Here is an 18,790-nt window from a genome sequence, read left to right on the forward strand (position 1 = left end):
CTCCGGCGCCCCCTGCTGGATGCTGTGTAAAAAAAATATATATATATAATTTTTTTAAATGAAATATATATTCATGTGCTTACAGCACATGAATAAAAATAGCATGCCCCTCCTCAGAATAAAATTCCTGATTTTTTGACACCAAATGTAAAAAACAAAACACTTTATTTTAAAAGTTCACATTCCACTTCACCATAAAAAGATAGCGATTGCTACTCGGTGAATCATGGTGAAAAAAACCTTGAAATGTATTCGCCATGTGGTCATTGAATAGGGTGATTCACCGTTTTAGTCAGAAATTCGCCAAACAGCACAAATTCGCCATAAAAACATGGCGAATCAGGCTCATTGAATACCGCCCATTGTTTACCTGAACACCTACTCTAGATGTTTCTTCTCTACTTTTTATCATGTCGGGCTGTAGCACAGTAACCGTTTTGCCTAGTATTAACCATGGCTCTCAAACAAATGTCTAAGTGCGTCTCTGTAAGATTTAGACTTTGATGAACTGATGCTAAAAAATTGTTAAATATCCTTGGTACCAACTTATTCTTTTGTATAAGAGAAAGTGTCCTTCGCATCAAAATTCACTTGAATCTTGCACTCCACATAAGAGTACTGTATATATTTGAATCATAGAAACTCAACATACCTGCTCCCTGTGATGCCGTCTGTCACCAGTCGTAAGGCTTCCAGACTCTGAACAGCTAGTTTATCTTTACCACTTACCCTGAACAACTCATCAATTCCATTTAACTACACCTTTTTATTTTTAGAACAAACTTCCTCATAGCCTGTTTTTCAAGCTGGAGTGATGGTCAGAACTCTAATAAATATGGAACAAATTAAAAAATGAACATTTGAACTGCATACCTTCCAGTGGCTTATTGTCTTGTCAGCCTGTTACAGCTCCGATTCTTAAAATTAAGAGGCTGCAGAATGAATTAAATAGATGCACCCAAAGTCTTGGTAAATGGTAGACAGTATATATTTCATTAGTCTGTAAACATTTTAATAAAATAATATGCAGCAAACAGTGGTAAATCTTCTGGATAAACAATATTACTCAACATGTGTTAAATAATACTTCTGGAACAATTTTTAGAATAATCCTGCATTAGCTATTGAGAAAGGCTGCTGTCTGCTAATCTATGCTGGGTAACATTTCTGGTCTGCTATACTGCTGGAAGTACTGTATATCTCCCTTTGGTCTATCAAGTATGGACTTCCAAAACACAATAAAAGATCCATTTAAAAATGTAAAAAAAAAAAAGCTATTAAAAATTTATAAAAAAAATGTAAAAAAAAAATCCATTAATAAAAAATTCCATTTAAAAACCTTACTATCTTGTAATTTAAAGTGAAATTTGTTCAATACATTCAACCATTACAAATTTCTTCTGAAACAACTGTTCTATTGGTCTTCAAGAAATTAGAGATTTGGTATTTAGCCAGTGCCATTGTCACACAAACAGTAAAATCATAAAAAAGTTATTTAAAAAGGGAAGCACAGCCAGTTTATGCCAAAGAAATAACCTTAGGACATATGGATGGAACACATTTTTATGGGACAGTTTGTATGAATCCCACTTCATGAACATAACTACTTCAATGTTGTTACCAACACGGAAGTAATTTCCATACTCAAGGGTTCAAAAACTCAAATTCTTCAAAAATTACTTTCCGATAGCCAAGTAATCAACAGCATTTCTTCATTGCTACTGTACCAATAATTAAATGAGGTCCAAATTAATTGAATAAATAACAGTACCATTAAAAAGTAAAAAAAATAAAATCTGTAGATTTTCCTGCAGCACATGAACGATGACTGCTCATTAGTGGAAGTAAAACGAAAATATTTAAAGTCAATTGTCATCAATGAAAGTTTTGGAGGTCATTGCTGAATAAATGACAAACCTAAAAATCGTACAACCCGCTCTCTTCTCATCCTAATGTGCAACACCTATTCAGGTTTTAGATGGGAAGCTCAATTGCAATGTCTTGGCCCTTATTTGAAAGTCAACATTATTTGAGGATTTTAGCCAATACATTCAGGTGCAATAAATATTTAGAATAAGGCAATGTACTGGCAAATTAGCAGGACAGTTATACCAATAAGGCCTGCCCTTAGCACGTAGATGAATCCATGGCCGAAAGGGTCAAGATGCTTCTGTCGTTTGAATAGTAGGGATCCATTTCACTCCAAGATCTAGAGCAACAAAAAGAAACACATGGGCAAAAGAGAAGGCTCTCACTTACATCCATAGAAATATGAGGTTTGCCCTAGCCTTCCTCACTGGTTAAGAGACTCATGGATATGACAATAATGTACATAATGTGTATTATAAATAAAATGTAAAAGTAGAGAGAAACAAATTGCTATCGCACATTATACATACGCACCACTGTGATATTGTGAAATGGGGGCTAAATGAGAAGTTTCTATTATTCATGTATACATTTTCAAAGGATGTTCCGGAAAAGCAACTTCTTGGACTGGCAAGCTGTAATAAGTGACAAGTAGTGGGAATGCGCAGTCAGCCAAGATGAGCACTAATGAAAGCTACATATTCTGTAGGCGGGAAGTCTGCCTCAGCTATTTCAGGTATGGGTCATTAGGTCGGCAGTGTCAAGGTCAACCACTAGAGGTCGACGCATGAAAAAGGTTGATGTGAGGTTGTCACATTTTCAGGTCCACATGGACACGTATAAGTGTATAAGGGTATTGCTGCGCTCGCCATGCTTCCGGCACAGTGCCTCACTACTATATTCTGCCTTTATGCACACTATAATAGCATGTATGAACAAGTCCGTTTTAAAAAAATCATGAAAAACTCATATCAACCTATTGCCTGTTGACCTATAGTGGTTGATATACCGGCTATTTAATTGAAAGCAGACATGTAGGGAAAACATTTCATTTGGGATTAATGAACTGCTAAGTAGATAAATAGAACAATCTTGATTTGCTCATGTGACATCAAAAATATAGTATTGGGGATAGATGGATTATTTAATACAATGAGCAAACTAATATTCCAGCTCTAGGACTAAGCAGGTATTCCCTACAGTACCATAGGGTGGAGGAAGAGGACAGTGACAAGCACTTGGGGAACGATTTAATCTTCACTTGCATGTACCAGCAGTGACAGCACTGCTCTAGTTTACGGAGGATCTGACATGGTCTGCGCACACTACCATAGTGGTTAGAAAGGCTCAGCGACACCTTTTTTTCTGCGGAGACTTAGGGCAGCAGGGTTATCTAGGCCAATACTCGTGAGTTTCTACTGCTGTGTAATCGAGAGTCTATTAACCTATGCTATCACAGTATGGTATGGGAATTCCAAGTGTTCTGACCGTGGTTCCTTAGAGCAGTCTAGGCTGCAAAAAAAATTATTGGCCGACCCTTGCCTAGAATGGCAGACATTTTTTCTAAAAGGAGTAAAATTAAGGCTAATAAAATAATTTTAGATCCTAGCCACCCTTGTCATTCTCTTTTCTCTATTTATTACCTTCTGGAAAACGATATAGATGTCTAGGTTGCCGTACTAGTCGGCTGTGTAACAGTTTTTTCCTTCTGTTGTCTCAAGTCTGAATCAGAGTATGTGATGTGTGAGTATTTCCTCTTTTTTTTTCTTTTATAGAATTTCACTGCATTTCTTTTAATGTAACAGTGACAATAAAATGATTTGATTTGTTGTATATAACCTGGGAAACTACATGAACGGTGTCTTAACTTCATATACATAAACATCAGAAACAAGGTTTTTTTTTGTAAACTGCTAGTAAGTATCTAGGAATCTGCAATAAATGAATTTGTTTCTCCCACTGGAAGCTAGAAAAGGTTTTCAGCTAGTATAGTGAGCTATATAGTCATAGCATGCAATGCGGAATAGGTAGTCTACATGAATGTTGGTAGAAGCACAAAGTTACCCAACACATTGCATCACCTCCTATGATTACCAGAAAGAAGAACAATCTCTAGTTGAAGAAGCATCTGTGCTTTAGTCAGTGTTGGGGAGTGGCATTATACACTTGTTTGGAAGTATAGAAAGCCCTTTGGCAATGACATGTGGTGATGTGGGATGCTATCAGAGGGTCGCTGGCAAGTAAAAGGCATGTGATATCTACAAGCAGTAACTCCCTATATTAGTGGTCTACCCTTTATTTAGAATGTATCTGGAAATGTTGCACAGATCCAAAGGAAAAATGGGGACCTAACTGCTCTTTCAAAACACTTTCATAGGAAATGACCAAATGCACTCATAACCAAATGGAAATATAATGGGACCATTCCAATATATACATAGTCCATTTAAAATTAAATTACCAATCCACGGTACCTTTTGACACTAGGGCAATGAACAAGCCAAAGCAGAGTGATGTTGGGCCATATGCCAGAGTAACAATAGTTAAATGTATCAACACAACTGTTCGTGATCTGGGACTTGCATTTTTTTACTACATAAGCCACATTTTTTTTGACATGTGCAGCCTATTCTGCACATTGGGTCCTTCTATGAGGACAAATGTATTATGGGATCCCTTAGCAGAGATAAAGGAGTCCATACTATTTAGGTACAGTGCCTGGGTAATTTAACCTTAAAAGGATTTTGAACATATTAGAACATTCCATCAAACAGACGGCACCTGTGCAATTTAATACCCAAAGTACAAATCATACATGACAAAATTATCCCGCTGTAAATTTTACAATGTGCTGCATACTTCATAAAAAAAAAAAAAAAAAACCCTAATTGAAAAAAGTTCTAACTGGCATTCTGGGTGGAATTAAATTTATCACACCAATTTCTCCATCTTGGCTGACTTTAGATGATGCAGAGCACATACACACAGATAAATTGTCTCGTATGATAGAGTTAATTATAGCGACTATTTTATTTTTATAGGACAGACTCCCAACACCAGTTGTCAGTAGCAATCAGTACAATGAAAGACATTGATTTACTCAATTGTGGTGAACCAGAGAAATACTTTTTTCCTGCAAGAAATGCATAAAGCCACCACATTATTGATTTGCCTTACAGCACCGTTCTAAGAGAGCAGAAAGCAAAGCACAATCCCTTCGGCATTTTACAGACCATTAAGTTACATGCACTTAATAACAATGTTACCATGATCTTCCCAAGTAAAAGGATGGTGGAAAATGACAATAAAAGAAATTCAAAGTGGTTCAGTTGTGGCGCACTGAATGGATAGAAAACCCGCAACCCACAGAGTTGTCATTCTATAACAGTCTAAGTTTCAAATTATTAACCTACACAACAACTAATTTTCAAAGAAAAAATGTATTTCTCTTCTGGTCAAATAATGAGCACCGAAATGCAGCTGGCTAATGTGGCTTACATGCCACTGTGAATTTGATCCGTCATCAGGAACACTTTTTTTTTCTTTTAGTCTATGTGTTTCTGCATTTTTCTGCTTCCTATATGCGATAGCATTTCATGTAAATGAGCAGAAAGATGAAGCACGCATTACAGTAGGTAAAAAATCAACGTGGGAATTCAAAAAATTCCTTTGCGGTGTACCCCTCACCTACATACAATGGAGGCAGCAATGTTGTGCCTGAGACCGCTATTCATGACACTACAGTTAATCAATTCACATCACTAAGTGGAAGCTTTTGGAAGCAGAACTAAACATAATGGTGGCTCTAACAGTGGTATTCATGCGAGTGATGAATGACAAAGTTGTGTTTATTGCGCTATGTTCTAATCTTGAGATGTTTACGGTCAAGTCAAGGTTGAAAAATAGCAATGATGATACAGTATTTGGAAATTAATACATTTAAATACAATGCATGCATATATGGTGTAATTTAAAAATAAAGAAAAAAGAAAACGATAAAATGAAGAAAAATATGCATTGTAATTAAATGTATTAATTTCCAAATACCATATCTAAGTAAAGTGTGTGAAACATATCATCGTTGCTATTTTTCACCCCTGACTTGACCTCATACATCTCAAGATTAGAACATAGCGCAATCCGCACAACTTGGTCCTTCATCACTTGCATGAATACCACTATAAGATAGAGCGCAGTACCACCATTAGATTTACTGTTGATTATTACCTTCAGGGTGGTCACCCATTGGTACAGCAGCTAATCTGACCAATACATCTTAGTGCACAAGTAGCCCCCAATTTGGAAGCAGAAGGTGCACAGCAGTTTTGATCCCAACATTTAAAATGGCAATAATATTATGTGCAAAACTATACAGCTTCTGCATTATTTTTTTGCTTATTTACATTTGGCATTAATAATCTCAGAAAACCTAGTCCATAGTGACATAGCTGAGGCCAGAGGCATACTTTGCCTTAAATAGGAGCATAAAAAAAGTTTAAATTTATATATGTGATGGGATAGGTTTACTACCACCAATCACAAACTGCTACATCTCTGGATACTGGGAACAAAACACAAGCCCAACATAAGTGCCATCACTGGAGGATGTGCAAGGTGAGAATAACAACTCTGTAGGTTCAATACTTCATAGGTCATAGAAAAGGAAAGATTTCGATTTGATTAAGAAACCCCAATTAAAGTACAGACGAGATTAACAAGCAAATAAGCAAAAGATAGAAATTATTGTCAGACGCAGCTTTTCCATTTGGTTAAACAAAACAGCATTTGTGATTTTGTCAAGATGAGTTTATTTATGAAAATGGGGATAATTGGGTAAGAATACTAAAAAAAATAATACAATTTGTTTATAACGGTTATAAATATTTACTCTTGTTGATGCTCTGAGCTACACAGTCATTTAAAATAAAAAATAGGCATTCTATACCTTACTATTTATGCGCTAAATATAAAAACAGTTTGCATATTGCCAATTGGAAACACACATTAACATAAAAAAATTGGAGTGTTGCTGACAGACAATAGCAGTATGTGGGCTGAACCAAACCATATGAGTGTCGCCTACCAATTCACTAACGAGATAAAACGCCCAATGCGAGAGTGATGACACACCAGCGCCTAGCGGAATGGACTACCTGAATGCTCATTGGTTCAGCAGAGAAATGGTTTCCACTACAGTGTGTAGGTCTACACTTTACAGCAGCACTTGCTGAGAAATAGTCAATGCGAATTGGAGCAGCGATACTGTGCAATGTGCATTATGCGCCTTCAACATTGAATCGATTTAAAATAATGCCAAAAGGTATGGCATAACCCAACTGACTTCTAAAATCTGGGTTTTCTTTTTTTTCTTATGTGAATATCACATTTAATGAAAGAAAAAGGAATAAATGATTAACCCCAATCATCAGCATTATCTGTAAGTGTGAGCACTGAATGGGATATGGACTGTAAACAGAGGCTGATACACAAAAGAGATTCTCCAGATGAAATCATCTGCATTTGGGATTTCAATATAGAGATCTATTTTATTTGCTACGATCACTGTCCCTTTACTGTAGAAATGAACAGATTTTATTTTGGGACACTTTCCATACTGTACCCACAACTCCCTCAAGAAAAACCTTGTGTGTATCCATGTAAGAACCAAAGCCCCTAATGTGAAATGAAAGTCCCAGAAACCAGATGACCATACAAGGAAATGCCCCCGATATTGAAATATGCAGACAAGATCCAAGCGAAAAGAAAAAAAAAAGCCAGACAATTCCAAGACGCACACCACATAGAAGCATTATATAAAAATGTACAGAAGACATTGGAAATGAGGAGTAAGAAAAGTTCATGAACACATTGCTCCTTCTTGCGCTGAATGCCTATGAGCAATACGGGAGAGATTAGAGAGATTTCCCCTATTCATCTAAAGCTGCAGGTTCATCGTTTTCCAGTTTATAGGAGACCCGTTGGCAGCAAAGGCTATTTAGAGAGGTTTCACACCTGGTGACCCGTGGCGCAGTGCATCGCCCCATCACTCGTTCCAACAGTCTTCGAGCAGACACGCATGCTGTCTCCCCGCCTGTGTAGCAGCACATTGAGTCCAAGCAGCTGATACCTGATCCTGTCTCAGTAAGCTGAGGAGATAGAAATATAACAGCGGTTAGTGGTTACAAGTGTATTTAAACATTTACCGATTAGAGAAACATTTGTGGCATTTGGTTACAGGAAAATAGATGATCAAGAGATGTTAAAAGGAAAAAAATACTACAGCTGGCAAGTAACAACACGTTAGCATCCCTTACAATAATCCGTCATGTTATTTTCTTCATTCGTACGACACAGAACAGCCAACAGAAAAGACAGACCTTTGTGCATTGATAGTGCAGTAGCAAACATGCTGTCAGCCAAGTGCGTTCATTCACTATTCAGTTCAAGAGGGAATATATGCTGGACTTATCAAACAGTCAGATTTCGGTCATTAATACTTTCTATTTTATTTAATTAAATTAAGAGAAGTAGACGTAATTAACAAGGCACAGCAACAAATGCTTTAAGAGAAAACAGATCTCGCTACATAAAACAACACAAAAAAATTATACACAATACAAACTTTTTTTCCTGTTTAAAATACTATACATTAATGTCCAGGCATAAACCATGGTTGCTCTCTGCACTAACAATTAGACAAAATTGTTACTACAAAAAAAATTAAATCTGTGCATTTAAAATATTAGTCAAGGGTGGTATCATGTTAGCCACTATACAATAAGCCCTGGTGCCAGCATTTATTGGGGACTCAGGTGAAACCAAATCCACAATAAGAAGCCTTTTTTTCCCCCAATCTCGAAAATACATAGGTTAGAGCAGTGGTAGCCAACTCCAGTCCTCGAGAGCTACCAACAGTTCACATTTTCTAGACAACCTAGCTGCTGCACAGGTGCACTCATTACTCTCTGAAACATTTTAAAAGATCCACAGGTGGAGCCAATGACTTAACTTGTGATTCTGTGAGGAGATCTGGAAAACATTAACTGTTGGTAGCTCTCGATGACTGGAATTGGCTACCCCAGGGTTAGAGGCTTAGAGGTTGTGGAACTTATGTGTTTTTCGCACATATGGAAAAAATGTGTTCAAGGTAATATCAACTCCCCCGCCCCCCCCCCCTTACAAAAAAAACAAAACATGAAGCCTTTGTTATTTCAAAACTTGCACTTTGAGCAAATTCCCATTTTTTTGTGCACTAACCCTTGAATGGGTAAAAAAAAGCAGGGGAATTCTTTATTTGAAGGAACAAATGTCAGGACACAGTGCAGAACCATTGATGAATGTTCATGCACTTGGAGAGGTTTATATTGCAAAACTTAGCCAATATACAGTATACGTATGTCATTTTTCAAGTGAATTGCTCTGACAAGTTCAAAAATGTATTAAATGATACAATTGCACCGAAATGTTGTTTCAGGAGTTTTAGAACTTCTAGATAGACCTATTCATCAAAGCATACCCTTCCACTGCATAAACCAGCTGGTTCTCCGACCCCTTGCCTTTTTACATCCTGCTATCTAACCACCACCCACTCGCGTGCACCTCTTGTAATCTGTCTGTCTCCCCTTACTACTAGATTGTAAGCTCCTCCGAGTAGGGCCCTCTTCCCTCCTGTTGTCAAAGCCCTCTACTCTTCACATTTCACTCACAGCTCTCCTATACTCCAACACTCAGTGACCATCTTCGTCTGCATACTCATCTCCATCAGTGGCCTCAAGCCTCTAGTTGTATGTTGATTGAGTCCTCACTACTTACATTTAAGCTGTAATGTGTATTGATCTGTGGCGCTCTTTATTTGTACTGTATTTTTGTTATTTATTCAATGTTATGCCAAGCTTTGTCTTCCTGTATTGTTCCTTTGTACGGCGCTGCGAAACACTTGTGGAGCCTTATAAATAAAATTATAATAATAATAATAATAATAATAGGAGCGATTTTTTTTCCCAATTTTCCATGTGTCATTATCGGTGCTGCCATTTACAATATAGCAATCCAATAGCTGCAAGTGTTCATATATTACCCTTTGCTGTCGAAATGGACAGGTGCAGGTGTTTATCACCTCTCTTAGTTAAACTGAAGAGCTCTCCATAATCTTGGCATCTGGGTACAAATCGGGTACGAAACTGTACATTGACATGTGCCTATTTTTTTAATTAACCCCTTCAGTGGCAATCCCGAGAATTTTCCAGGGCTGTGCCTCAGTGCCCAGTCTGGCAAGCCCGGAAAATGCTCGGGATTGCCACTGTTTGGAGCCGGGCAGCGCTGCTGAGTTCACTCACTGATCTCAGGCAGCTTCTTGCTGCCCGTCTCCCTCCCCTCTGCGGCGCCGCCTCCTCCCTCCTCCGGGTTTCTTATTTAAGTCCCCGATGCCGGCTTATGACAAGCAGGCTGCCATGGACAGGGACGCGGCACGGGGGGGCGCAGGTCCGGGCAGCCGCTGATTGACAGTGCAGCAGTGCTGCCCGGACCTGGGGAGGTAGTGGTGTTTATTTTTTTTTTTTAAGGGAGCGCTCCCCATAAAAAACTCGCCCAGTGGGGAGCGCTCCCAAAAAAAAAACCCACCACTGAAGGGGTTCAATTTTCTCCAAAACAGAAAACACCTATGAATACACCCTGCTGAACATATGAGTCGTTGGCTACATTTTGACCTGCATGTTCAGCAGACATGGAGCACATACAGATGGAGCGCCTCGGCTCGCCAGATTGCCTGGCTGGTGAGATGGCACTCCATCTGACTGGGATGCGCAAGTGTCCCACATACACGCGTGCGGGAAACGCCAACCCGGCCCGTCTATGCTTAGGGGAGACGGGGATCGAGTGGCGGGGAGCTCCGTAGTAAGGGGACGTGCGCGATGCCAGCCCCTGCAAGAATTAAGGGTGCTCCATCTGTACACTACTCTTTTCAAAAAAATATATCATTAAGAAAAGCCCTTCTGAGCAATATCTTAAAAAAAAACAAAAAAAAAAGTTTTGTTTATTAGACTTATCAATAACACCTCATATGCATTTTTTCGGTACTTGTTTCCTAGCACGGCGCCCACGATTTTAATCTTATTACATTGTTTTGATCCCATCGATTGCATCGCATGCGACCAGATAGCATGCGATGCCATCGATGCGATCAAAACGATGATTTAATTGTACATGGGGTCCCATTGCATATCACTAATTAAGGCATGCAATGGTATGCGATGGGTGCCGTGCTAGGAAACAAGTACCATTTTTTCTTAAGACAAAAATAAATCTACGTAATTAACAACTCTTAAGGCCAAGTTCCCATGCACTGAAATTTATTATTGTCCCATCAGATAGGTGTACAAAGAGTAGAGACAGAAATAAATTGGATCAGGTTTAAGGCCCATACACACTAGAATATTTTAATTTCCCAAAATCTCTGATAGATATATCTTTCCCCAAATAAGTGCGTACACACTGAGCTATTTTCCCAAAGAGCAAGTGATTTTCACGAAGTGAAAGACTTTGCTGAAACTCTTTCATATAAAAGGCAATTTACATAATGGGCTGGGTTTGAATTACAAGGGTGGGAGCAGGGGCCATTTTATTCAGTGCATTCCTGTTGTTGGTGCATGATTCAGAACTGATTGCTGGGCTGCATATATTCGGATCCCAGCGATCAGGTAACCTACACCTTCGCCACCCTGACCGGGCAAAATCCCACCCATGTGCACGGCAAAATTTAATTTGCAGCTGTGCATGTACGGAGAAATCCATTCACTTGTGACAGCAATGTATATGTTTCCGCCATAACAAAATATACATTTGGCTGGGGAGTAATATATAGATTCTATAGTTTACTGGCTTACGATTGTCATTGGTGCCAGTAATATATATATATTGCTGGCATGTGCAATCTATATATTACTGCCACCAATGACTTAGTTATTAGCCAGTAGGCAGTGTGAGACAGGCGGGGGACCGGGGCTCTTTACCAGCCAGCCGAAGCAGCAGCAGCCAGCCAGACGAGGGGAGTGGGTGGGGCAGCGAGGACAAGTCCAGGAGGGTAAGTATAACGGGCGGGGGGTGGTGCGGGGCATACCACGGGCTGAAAGTGGTTAATCATTCAGCCCAGCAGCGCACACACACAGCGATGATGGATGGAAAACCATCCATCATCGCTGGATCTGCTGGTAAAACCAGCAGATGAAAGACCTTCCTAGTGATGATGCGGGAGCACGCATCATCGCTAGTCGGGGGTAGCTGCCCCATACACATTAATCGATTTTCAGGTGAAAATCGTCAAGTGTGTATGGGCCTTTATAGAGATTATTTGTGAATTTAAAAATCAAACTTGTTCTATAAACGAGGAGTAGATTTGCTAAACTATGTATTAAGATAAAAGTATCATTCAACCAGCCCCATACATTCATTTTTTTCAAACAGCATGTGACATGGCAGTTAGGAGCTGATTGGCTGGGACTTTATCTCCATCCAAGCCTTAGTAAATCCTAGAATTATGTGCAAGTGATGATTAGCTTTATGCTGCACTGATGTGGGTCTTCTTTTTACACAATGGGCCTGATTCAGATGGGATCAGAGGTGCAATCCATGTAAGCAGTAGAGATGCAGTAGTAATTTAATACAACAGGAGGCATCTGATAAACTGTAAGAAGTGCCTTAGTGATCTGTGCTGCATCCAATGGGGTCAAGCAAGCTGACCACCACAGTTACTACAAAGAGGCCAGAAAATATCAGTCTTCCAATGGACAGGTCTGGCACATGCCCAAAAGTACTGAACATCTCACCTCTATGTGCCTCACCTCCAATCACAGCTGAATTAGGCCCACTATGTTCAATTTAGTAAATCCGTATGCAAAGTCCTACAATGCAGCGGCCGCAACTTTTGTTTAAGTCAAATTCCATTGTGCTTCAGCTGCAACTTTGTGCATAATTAAAATGAATGGTACTTGTTTAGTTTCACAGCGGCACTGCCCACGGATCGCATTGTATGCAAATAGCATGCGATTTAGCACCCCCCCCCACCCCACTATCCACTTCAGCCCGAAGTGTAGCGAGCGCAGCATGCCTCGTGAGGGGAAGTGGTACACGTCCTCCCGACCTGTTCATACTCCCACTATCCACTGTGCAGGACGCCCCGTGAGGGGACGCAGAAACCGAGCTCAAATCGTGGAGAGTGCAGTGAGCCCCGCGGATTACTTGACGTGTATTCTGCGTCCGCACGCCATGGTCCGGGCTCGTTTTCCGCGTCCGCACACCACGCCTTGTGCTCGGTGGCTCGCCACACCTTATAAAATCCAATCCGATGTGGATAGTGGGGGTATGAACAGGTAGGAAGGACGCGTACCACATCCCCTTGCTGCGCTTGCCACGTTTCGGGCTGACATGGATAGTGGAGGTTTGCTAAATCGCATCGGATGCAAATTGCATACAATTTGCATATGATGCGATTTGCATACGATGCGATACGCGGGCAGTACCGCAGTGAAACGACACAAGTACCAAATTAATTCTAGTGCCGTTAAAGTTGCAGGACAGAGTGTCTGGTAAAGGAAATGTACGGCTAAAGTGCTTGGTGAAGCTTAATTGCCGCATTGCCTATTGAGGCTAGGTGTAGGGGACACATATGTATTCGCTGGCAAGCCCTCGCTACTTGTAGGATACACAACAAAATGGATTTAAGAATACAATTTTAATACTGTGTTTCCAGATAAGGAATAAGTTGAAACGCATCCAGTACAAACACATCCTATTTTCCTTGTAAACACACAGACTCTGAAAAGAAGAATGTTACAAAGAAGATGCACATCCAAAATAGGAAGGGATAATAATAAAAAGAAACACCTTGGATGTAATGTAAACCATATGCTGATCAGCTTGCATGTTCTATTCCCAACAGTGACAAGAAATAATGGATCTAATTTACTAACTGGCTGCCGAAATAAAAAGTTAATTGCAGAATAATGCATTTAAACGAAAAAGAATGTTGATATTATTCAATCCTTTAAACACAGGTACTATAACTTGTAAAAGGAATAAGGTTAGTTTGGCATGCCGTATCTAGTTATAGATGTAAAAGCACACAATGTGGGTTAAAGCACAGTTCCACAAATGAATGAATTCACAACAGGTCAGTAATGTTTCCTACAGTGAGAAGATGTAGCTGACACAGAGCTCCACATGCCACCACTTCATCAAGTCCGCTGCACACACAGGTGGCTACGAATCACATTGTAGTTGTGGTAGTACTACCTAGTCTGCTCAAGTGCTCTGCTGGTTTGACGCATCAGCTAGCAATTGCCTATTGTCCGACACTCTGTGCTCGCTTTCAGCAAAGTCAAATGCTGAGCTGACTGAACCCTTATCCTCTTCCATCTAGAGGGACAGAAAAGTAACAAATCCAGTAAAATTACAACCATTGGCGCATCGTGCTCAGAAAGTTCATACAACATTTAAAAAGAACACCTGCAGTTTCGCCGAGAACAAATGTATATCTATCATTCACCACTGACACTGAAGACCAATGCTGAATGCATTAATACAGGTTCATTCAAATACATTTGTTTGGTTAGGTTTGCATGAATTACAAATTAACTTCATATTCATTGGCTATTAAAGCGTACTCCACTTCTAAAAGCTAAAACAATTAGAAAAAAAAAAACAAGCAGATTAAGTTTCACTGAGTAAATGTCTAGTAACATAAAAACATGATCGGAAATACATGGGAGAGATTGCACATCCACTTAGGTCCAAGTAGGAGTAAGAAAATGAATCCACAGCAAAGCAGTCCTAAATGTAAGTGAATGCATAGGAGAAACCGGTTGTAGAGACCTCTTTATTCATTACCATTATTGGACTGAAGGCAAATCGGTTAATTCAATAAGTTTATCTGAATAAGTTCTGCGGTGGAAAGTGTTCATCATGATCCCATAGTGGATCTGATATTGGAAGTGCTGGGAACTGAAAAATGTGAACATCCCACTTCTTATTTTTATATTTTCTTCCATTATTATCTAAATTACTAATCATTACTGAACTTGGGAATAACTGTAAAATGCAGGCACATAGGTGCACCACCCACACTACATTTGGGCTAGGGAAGCAATGAACCACTTCACTACAGTAAAACCCACACACCATAGTGAGAGTCACTTATTGGTGAATAGTGACTGGGATAAAAGGCACATGTAAGAGATGCCCTATAGTAGCAATGCAATGCTTATGTAGGGAGGAAAAGGGCCATTGTTTAAATCTGCAATGTTATTAGATGTACTGGTGATGACTGTTATGAAGGAGCAGGGGACAAAGGAAGACAACTCTGTGTATTGTAATATGATTCCAAGCCAAATTACACAGTGTATATCAGCTACTGCAATCTATGTGCTTCTTGATATCAAAACATTCAAAATGGCGACCTTAGGTTCACTAATATTTAGGCCTAGCAGGGGCCATGGATTCATTTGGGAATTATAAAATGTAATGAGAGCAATTGCTAGAATTGCACTGCATGCTTCAATGAGTAAATATTGGCTGAAGAATAATAGTAATCTGGATATAAACAAAATAAACATTCACATTGATTGACCTTTCACAAAAAAAATGGATTTCCTGTGGAAAAAGTAATATTTTATAATACTACAAATATCCATATATAATATCAAACTTGTGGCTTTTTAGGTGTTGTGCAGTATGAGCCCCTGAGCATGCTGGGACTGATATTTCACAACAGCCGCGGAGCCCAAAACACTAATGTAGGTATAGGGCATGAAGGCTGGGGATAGTAATAGTTTCAGCATGGCCACATAGCAAAACGGATGCAAAGCATCCTGGGATGTGTAGTTCATTAACATCTGGAGGGCCGGTGTTGCCCAGCCCTGTTCTATGGGATGGTCTAATGACTCAGCCCAAGTCATTAAAAATAGATACTGTAGGAGTCAAAGGAATTTCTCTTTTTCTGTTTAACACTTTGAAACTATTTTACTTTGTCCCAGCACCTCCCTTATTTCTTCTGTTTTTAATTAATGTGATTTAGGATATAATAAATAAAAGTAAATAAAAAATATAACTCCCAGAGGTATATATGTACCTGGGTGTAGAAATAGTTAGTGTAAGTAGCTATCCAATTGAGGGCACTTTATCTTGGTAGATGGGAATTCCCAATTTGATCAAATGTGCACTAAGCGCTTCATGTTTATTACAGATTATATATTTGACAGCAAAATTATAGCTTAAGACACAATTTTAGCTTTACTGTGATGTGTGCTTCACCATTCACGCCTCCATGAATTAAAAGGATTGCTAAGCTTCACAATCCAAATGATACACACAGAAGTTAGACATTTGGCTGCAAGTGATAACCTGTCTCAAAAGGGTTTTCACTATTTCCAGATGGATGAATATTGCCATTTTCATTTTCTAATAGCTATAGGAGTATGTTGAAAAATGTAAACCTAACTATGTAATAGTATCCAGTGTACAGTGATATTAAAAAAAAACAAGAAAAGATATATATTTATATTAACCCAATTTGTCAAGTTACCTAATTTATTGACAGCTCCCAGCCCGTGTTCAATTTTATTGTGGAAACACAAGCCATCCTTCCCACATTCTCACTAAAATGTCATTTCTATTAAACGTAATCCTCCTATAAAACACATGGCAAAGCCAAGTGATTCCTAGTTACAGGATTTTTCAGATGATTAAAAGGATGCAAGTTTATGTACACCTAGCACTAAGGGAATATGAGCAACTACACCAAATGGAAGACATACTAATCATAATCATGTATTTTCTTATGCATATATACAGGTATTAGCTGGTCAATACATCTTGCAATGAGGGTTAAAGACTTCTTACTGCATTTTTTTTATATGGCTGAACACACAAGGTGCATTCTTTCCATCCATGATGCTTTCATCCCTCGTCTTTTTGTTCCCGTAGCTGGCGAGCTAGCCCACATGAATGTGCGAGTATCTTGCACGTCCATTGCTGGGAATGGGCTACAAGAGTGTCTCTGACGCACATTCGGTGGCGTGGGGTGGTGGCTGGCATGCCGGGAGCAGACTCGATGAGCCTGGCTCTATCTGTATATGTGGTACATATAGCATACTCATTTACTGTAGTGGGGTGGCAAATATTCAAAACATCAAGATTTATAAAAAAAAAAAACAATTAGTATTGGAAACTCCAAGATTGATTTACTGTAGCAGCATCATGTATCAACATTTTGTATTATTGTGTATAGAATTAAGGAAAGTGTTCTGTTTAGCTGGGATGAAAACTATGAATAATACAATGGGCTGTGTCTGGCCAGGTTCTGTCAGGTACAAAGTATCCACTAAAAAGGTCAGCATTTCTCACATTTGTTATATCAATTCAAACAAAGAATGTTGTGTAAAAAAATGATTATATTTCCTATATAAAAGCAAACATTACATTACATCATGCTGAATAAAAAGGTTTGCTTGGCAATTTTCACACTTATTTTGACAAATTCCCTTGGCACACACAGGGTTAATATATACCACTGCCCATGAAAATTTTGGGGGTAGATGTGCTCATGTAAGAATATAAGCGTTAATAATCATATTTTGCGATTCGATTACATTGTCTGTTTTCTTTAGAACAATATATTGAATTACAGAATAGCACACTCAATTCCTCACCAGTTATAAATCGTAAAACTGCTGTATGTGAAAGGGAAATTTATTCTACATACAAAGATCTTAGATTTCGGTAATGGGTCAATTCCCACATCTACTTTTCAAATCTGTGTCTTAATTGTGAGAATGGACAGTACAAATAAGCATAAATTTACAGCAACTACAGATAATATCCATAGCTAAACCAAACTAGGCAGCCTCAGCATGTTCTGCAAAGAAATAAGCAGTTCTTAAAAAATAAAGTACATAAAACATGTTCCTGCAGCCTGGAATCAGATTGCATGCCCCCCCCTAACATAGCCGCCACTGTTAGTGATGCGTTTCCCCTTTGTCAGTAAGCCCTCAATCCATGCTGAGGAAACAAACACAGAAGCACAGGTCAGTTAGCAGTGTCATGCTAGGGTTGTTTTTTTTTTTTTTTTTTTTAACAAACATGCACTTTTGTTGCAGGGCTCTTTGGCCTGGGCAAAATAAATAAAACAAATTGCAAAAAAACAGCTGGCAGTACATTATCGTACTCATGCCTTGCTCCGACACTGTACAGTATGTGCTGGTTAGAAGAGCCTCAGCATGCAACAAGAAGTGGATGAGGAGCCTCCCCTCCTACTCTACCTAATTTTGCTCAGCTGATTCCTTGCCCGTGACAGAGGCTGCAGGGCGATGAATTCATCACTTAAAGTAACTCTGTTGGGATACATCTACAAGTGGACAGAAAAGGTATGCAACACACGACACATCAATAACAGTCATTTCATACAGGGGAGACATTTCTAAACACATTTTAACTGCACTTAGCAATAAATACATAAGAAATAATCGCAATCTCACATAGTTACATACAGCAAAACAAACAGATGAAATCATTTTAAAATTCTAGTTAAATAGTGCAATGCAGAATTATTGCAGCCTTGCGTATTTGCTGACCAACAAATTGTAGTCAACTTCTGACCACCTCAAACAGCAGGCCAAGCACCCTACTCAATACCACAGGCGCTTCACGTGATGACGTCTGCAAACTTTTTTCCACAAGTTCAGACTCCTGGCCAGCTTTATAAGATACACTATATTTTACTAAAGCCTCTACATATATACAGAAAGCATGATCTTGAAGAAGAAAAATCAAAACAGGCAAAGTGTAAGTTGTGCGTGTACACTTAAAAAGTTTATTTTGTTTAATTACAGGTTACCTGACACTTACTATGCAGGTCTGAAAAACTGATATGGAC

General features: G+C 39.0%; 1 protein-coding gene across 6 annotated transcripts in view; it reads right to left on the bottom strand.

Moving 5' to 3' along the window:
• Positions 1-339: 339 nt before the first annotated feature.
• Positions 340-18,790, bottom strand: part of ATP11B (ATPase phospholipid transporting 11B (putative)) — a 110,306-nt gene continuing 91,855 nt past the window's right edge. The window contains exons 29-31 of one of the 6 annotated variants that reach the window (XM_083177656.1): positions 18,177-18,262; positions 7,882-8,015; positions 340-2,209 (exon numbers count right to left, since the gene is read on the bottom strand). In XM_083177656.1, coding sequence (XP_083033782.1) covers positions 7,913-8,015; positions 18,177-18,262 — 189 coding nt within the window. In that variant the 3' untranslated portion in view covers positions 340-2,209; positions 7,882-7,912. Of the gene's footprint in view, positions 2,210-6,660; positions 8,016-14,154; positions 14,278-18,176; positions 18,263-18,790 lie in introns of those variants that run through there. The other 5 variants (XM_083177657.1, XM_083177654.1, XM_083177655.1 and 2 more) reach the window with 5 other exon arrangements.

Source organism: Crinia signifera, chromosome 3, assembly GCF_055691185.1.
Source record: "Crinia signifera chromosome 3, ASM5569118v1, whole genome shotgun sequence".
NCBI classification, from domain to species: domain Eukaryota; kingdom Metazoa; phylum Chordata; class Amphibia; order Anura; family Myobatrachidae; genus Crinia; species Crinia signifera.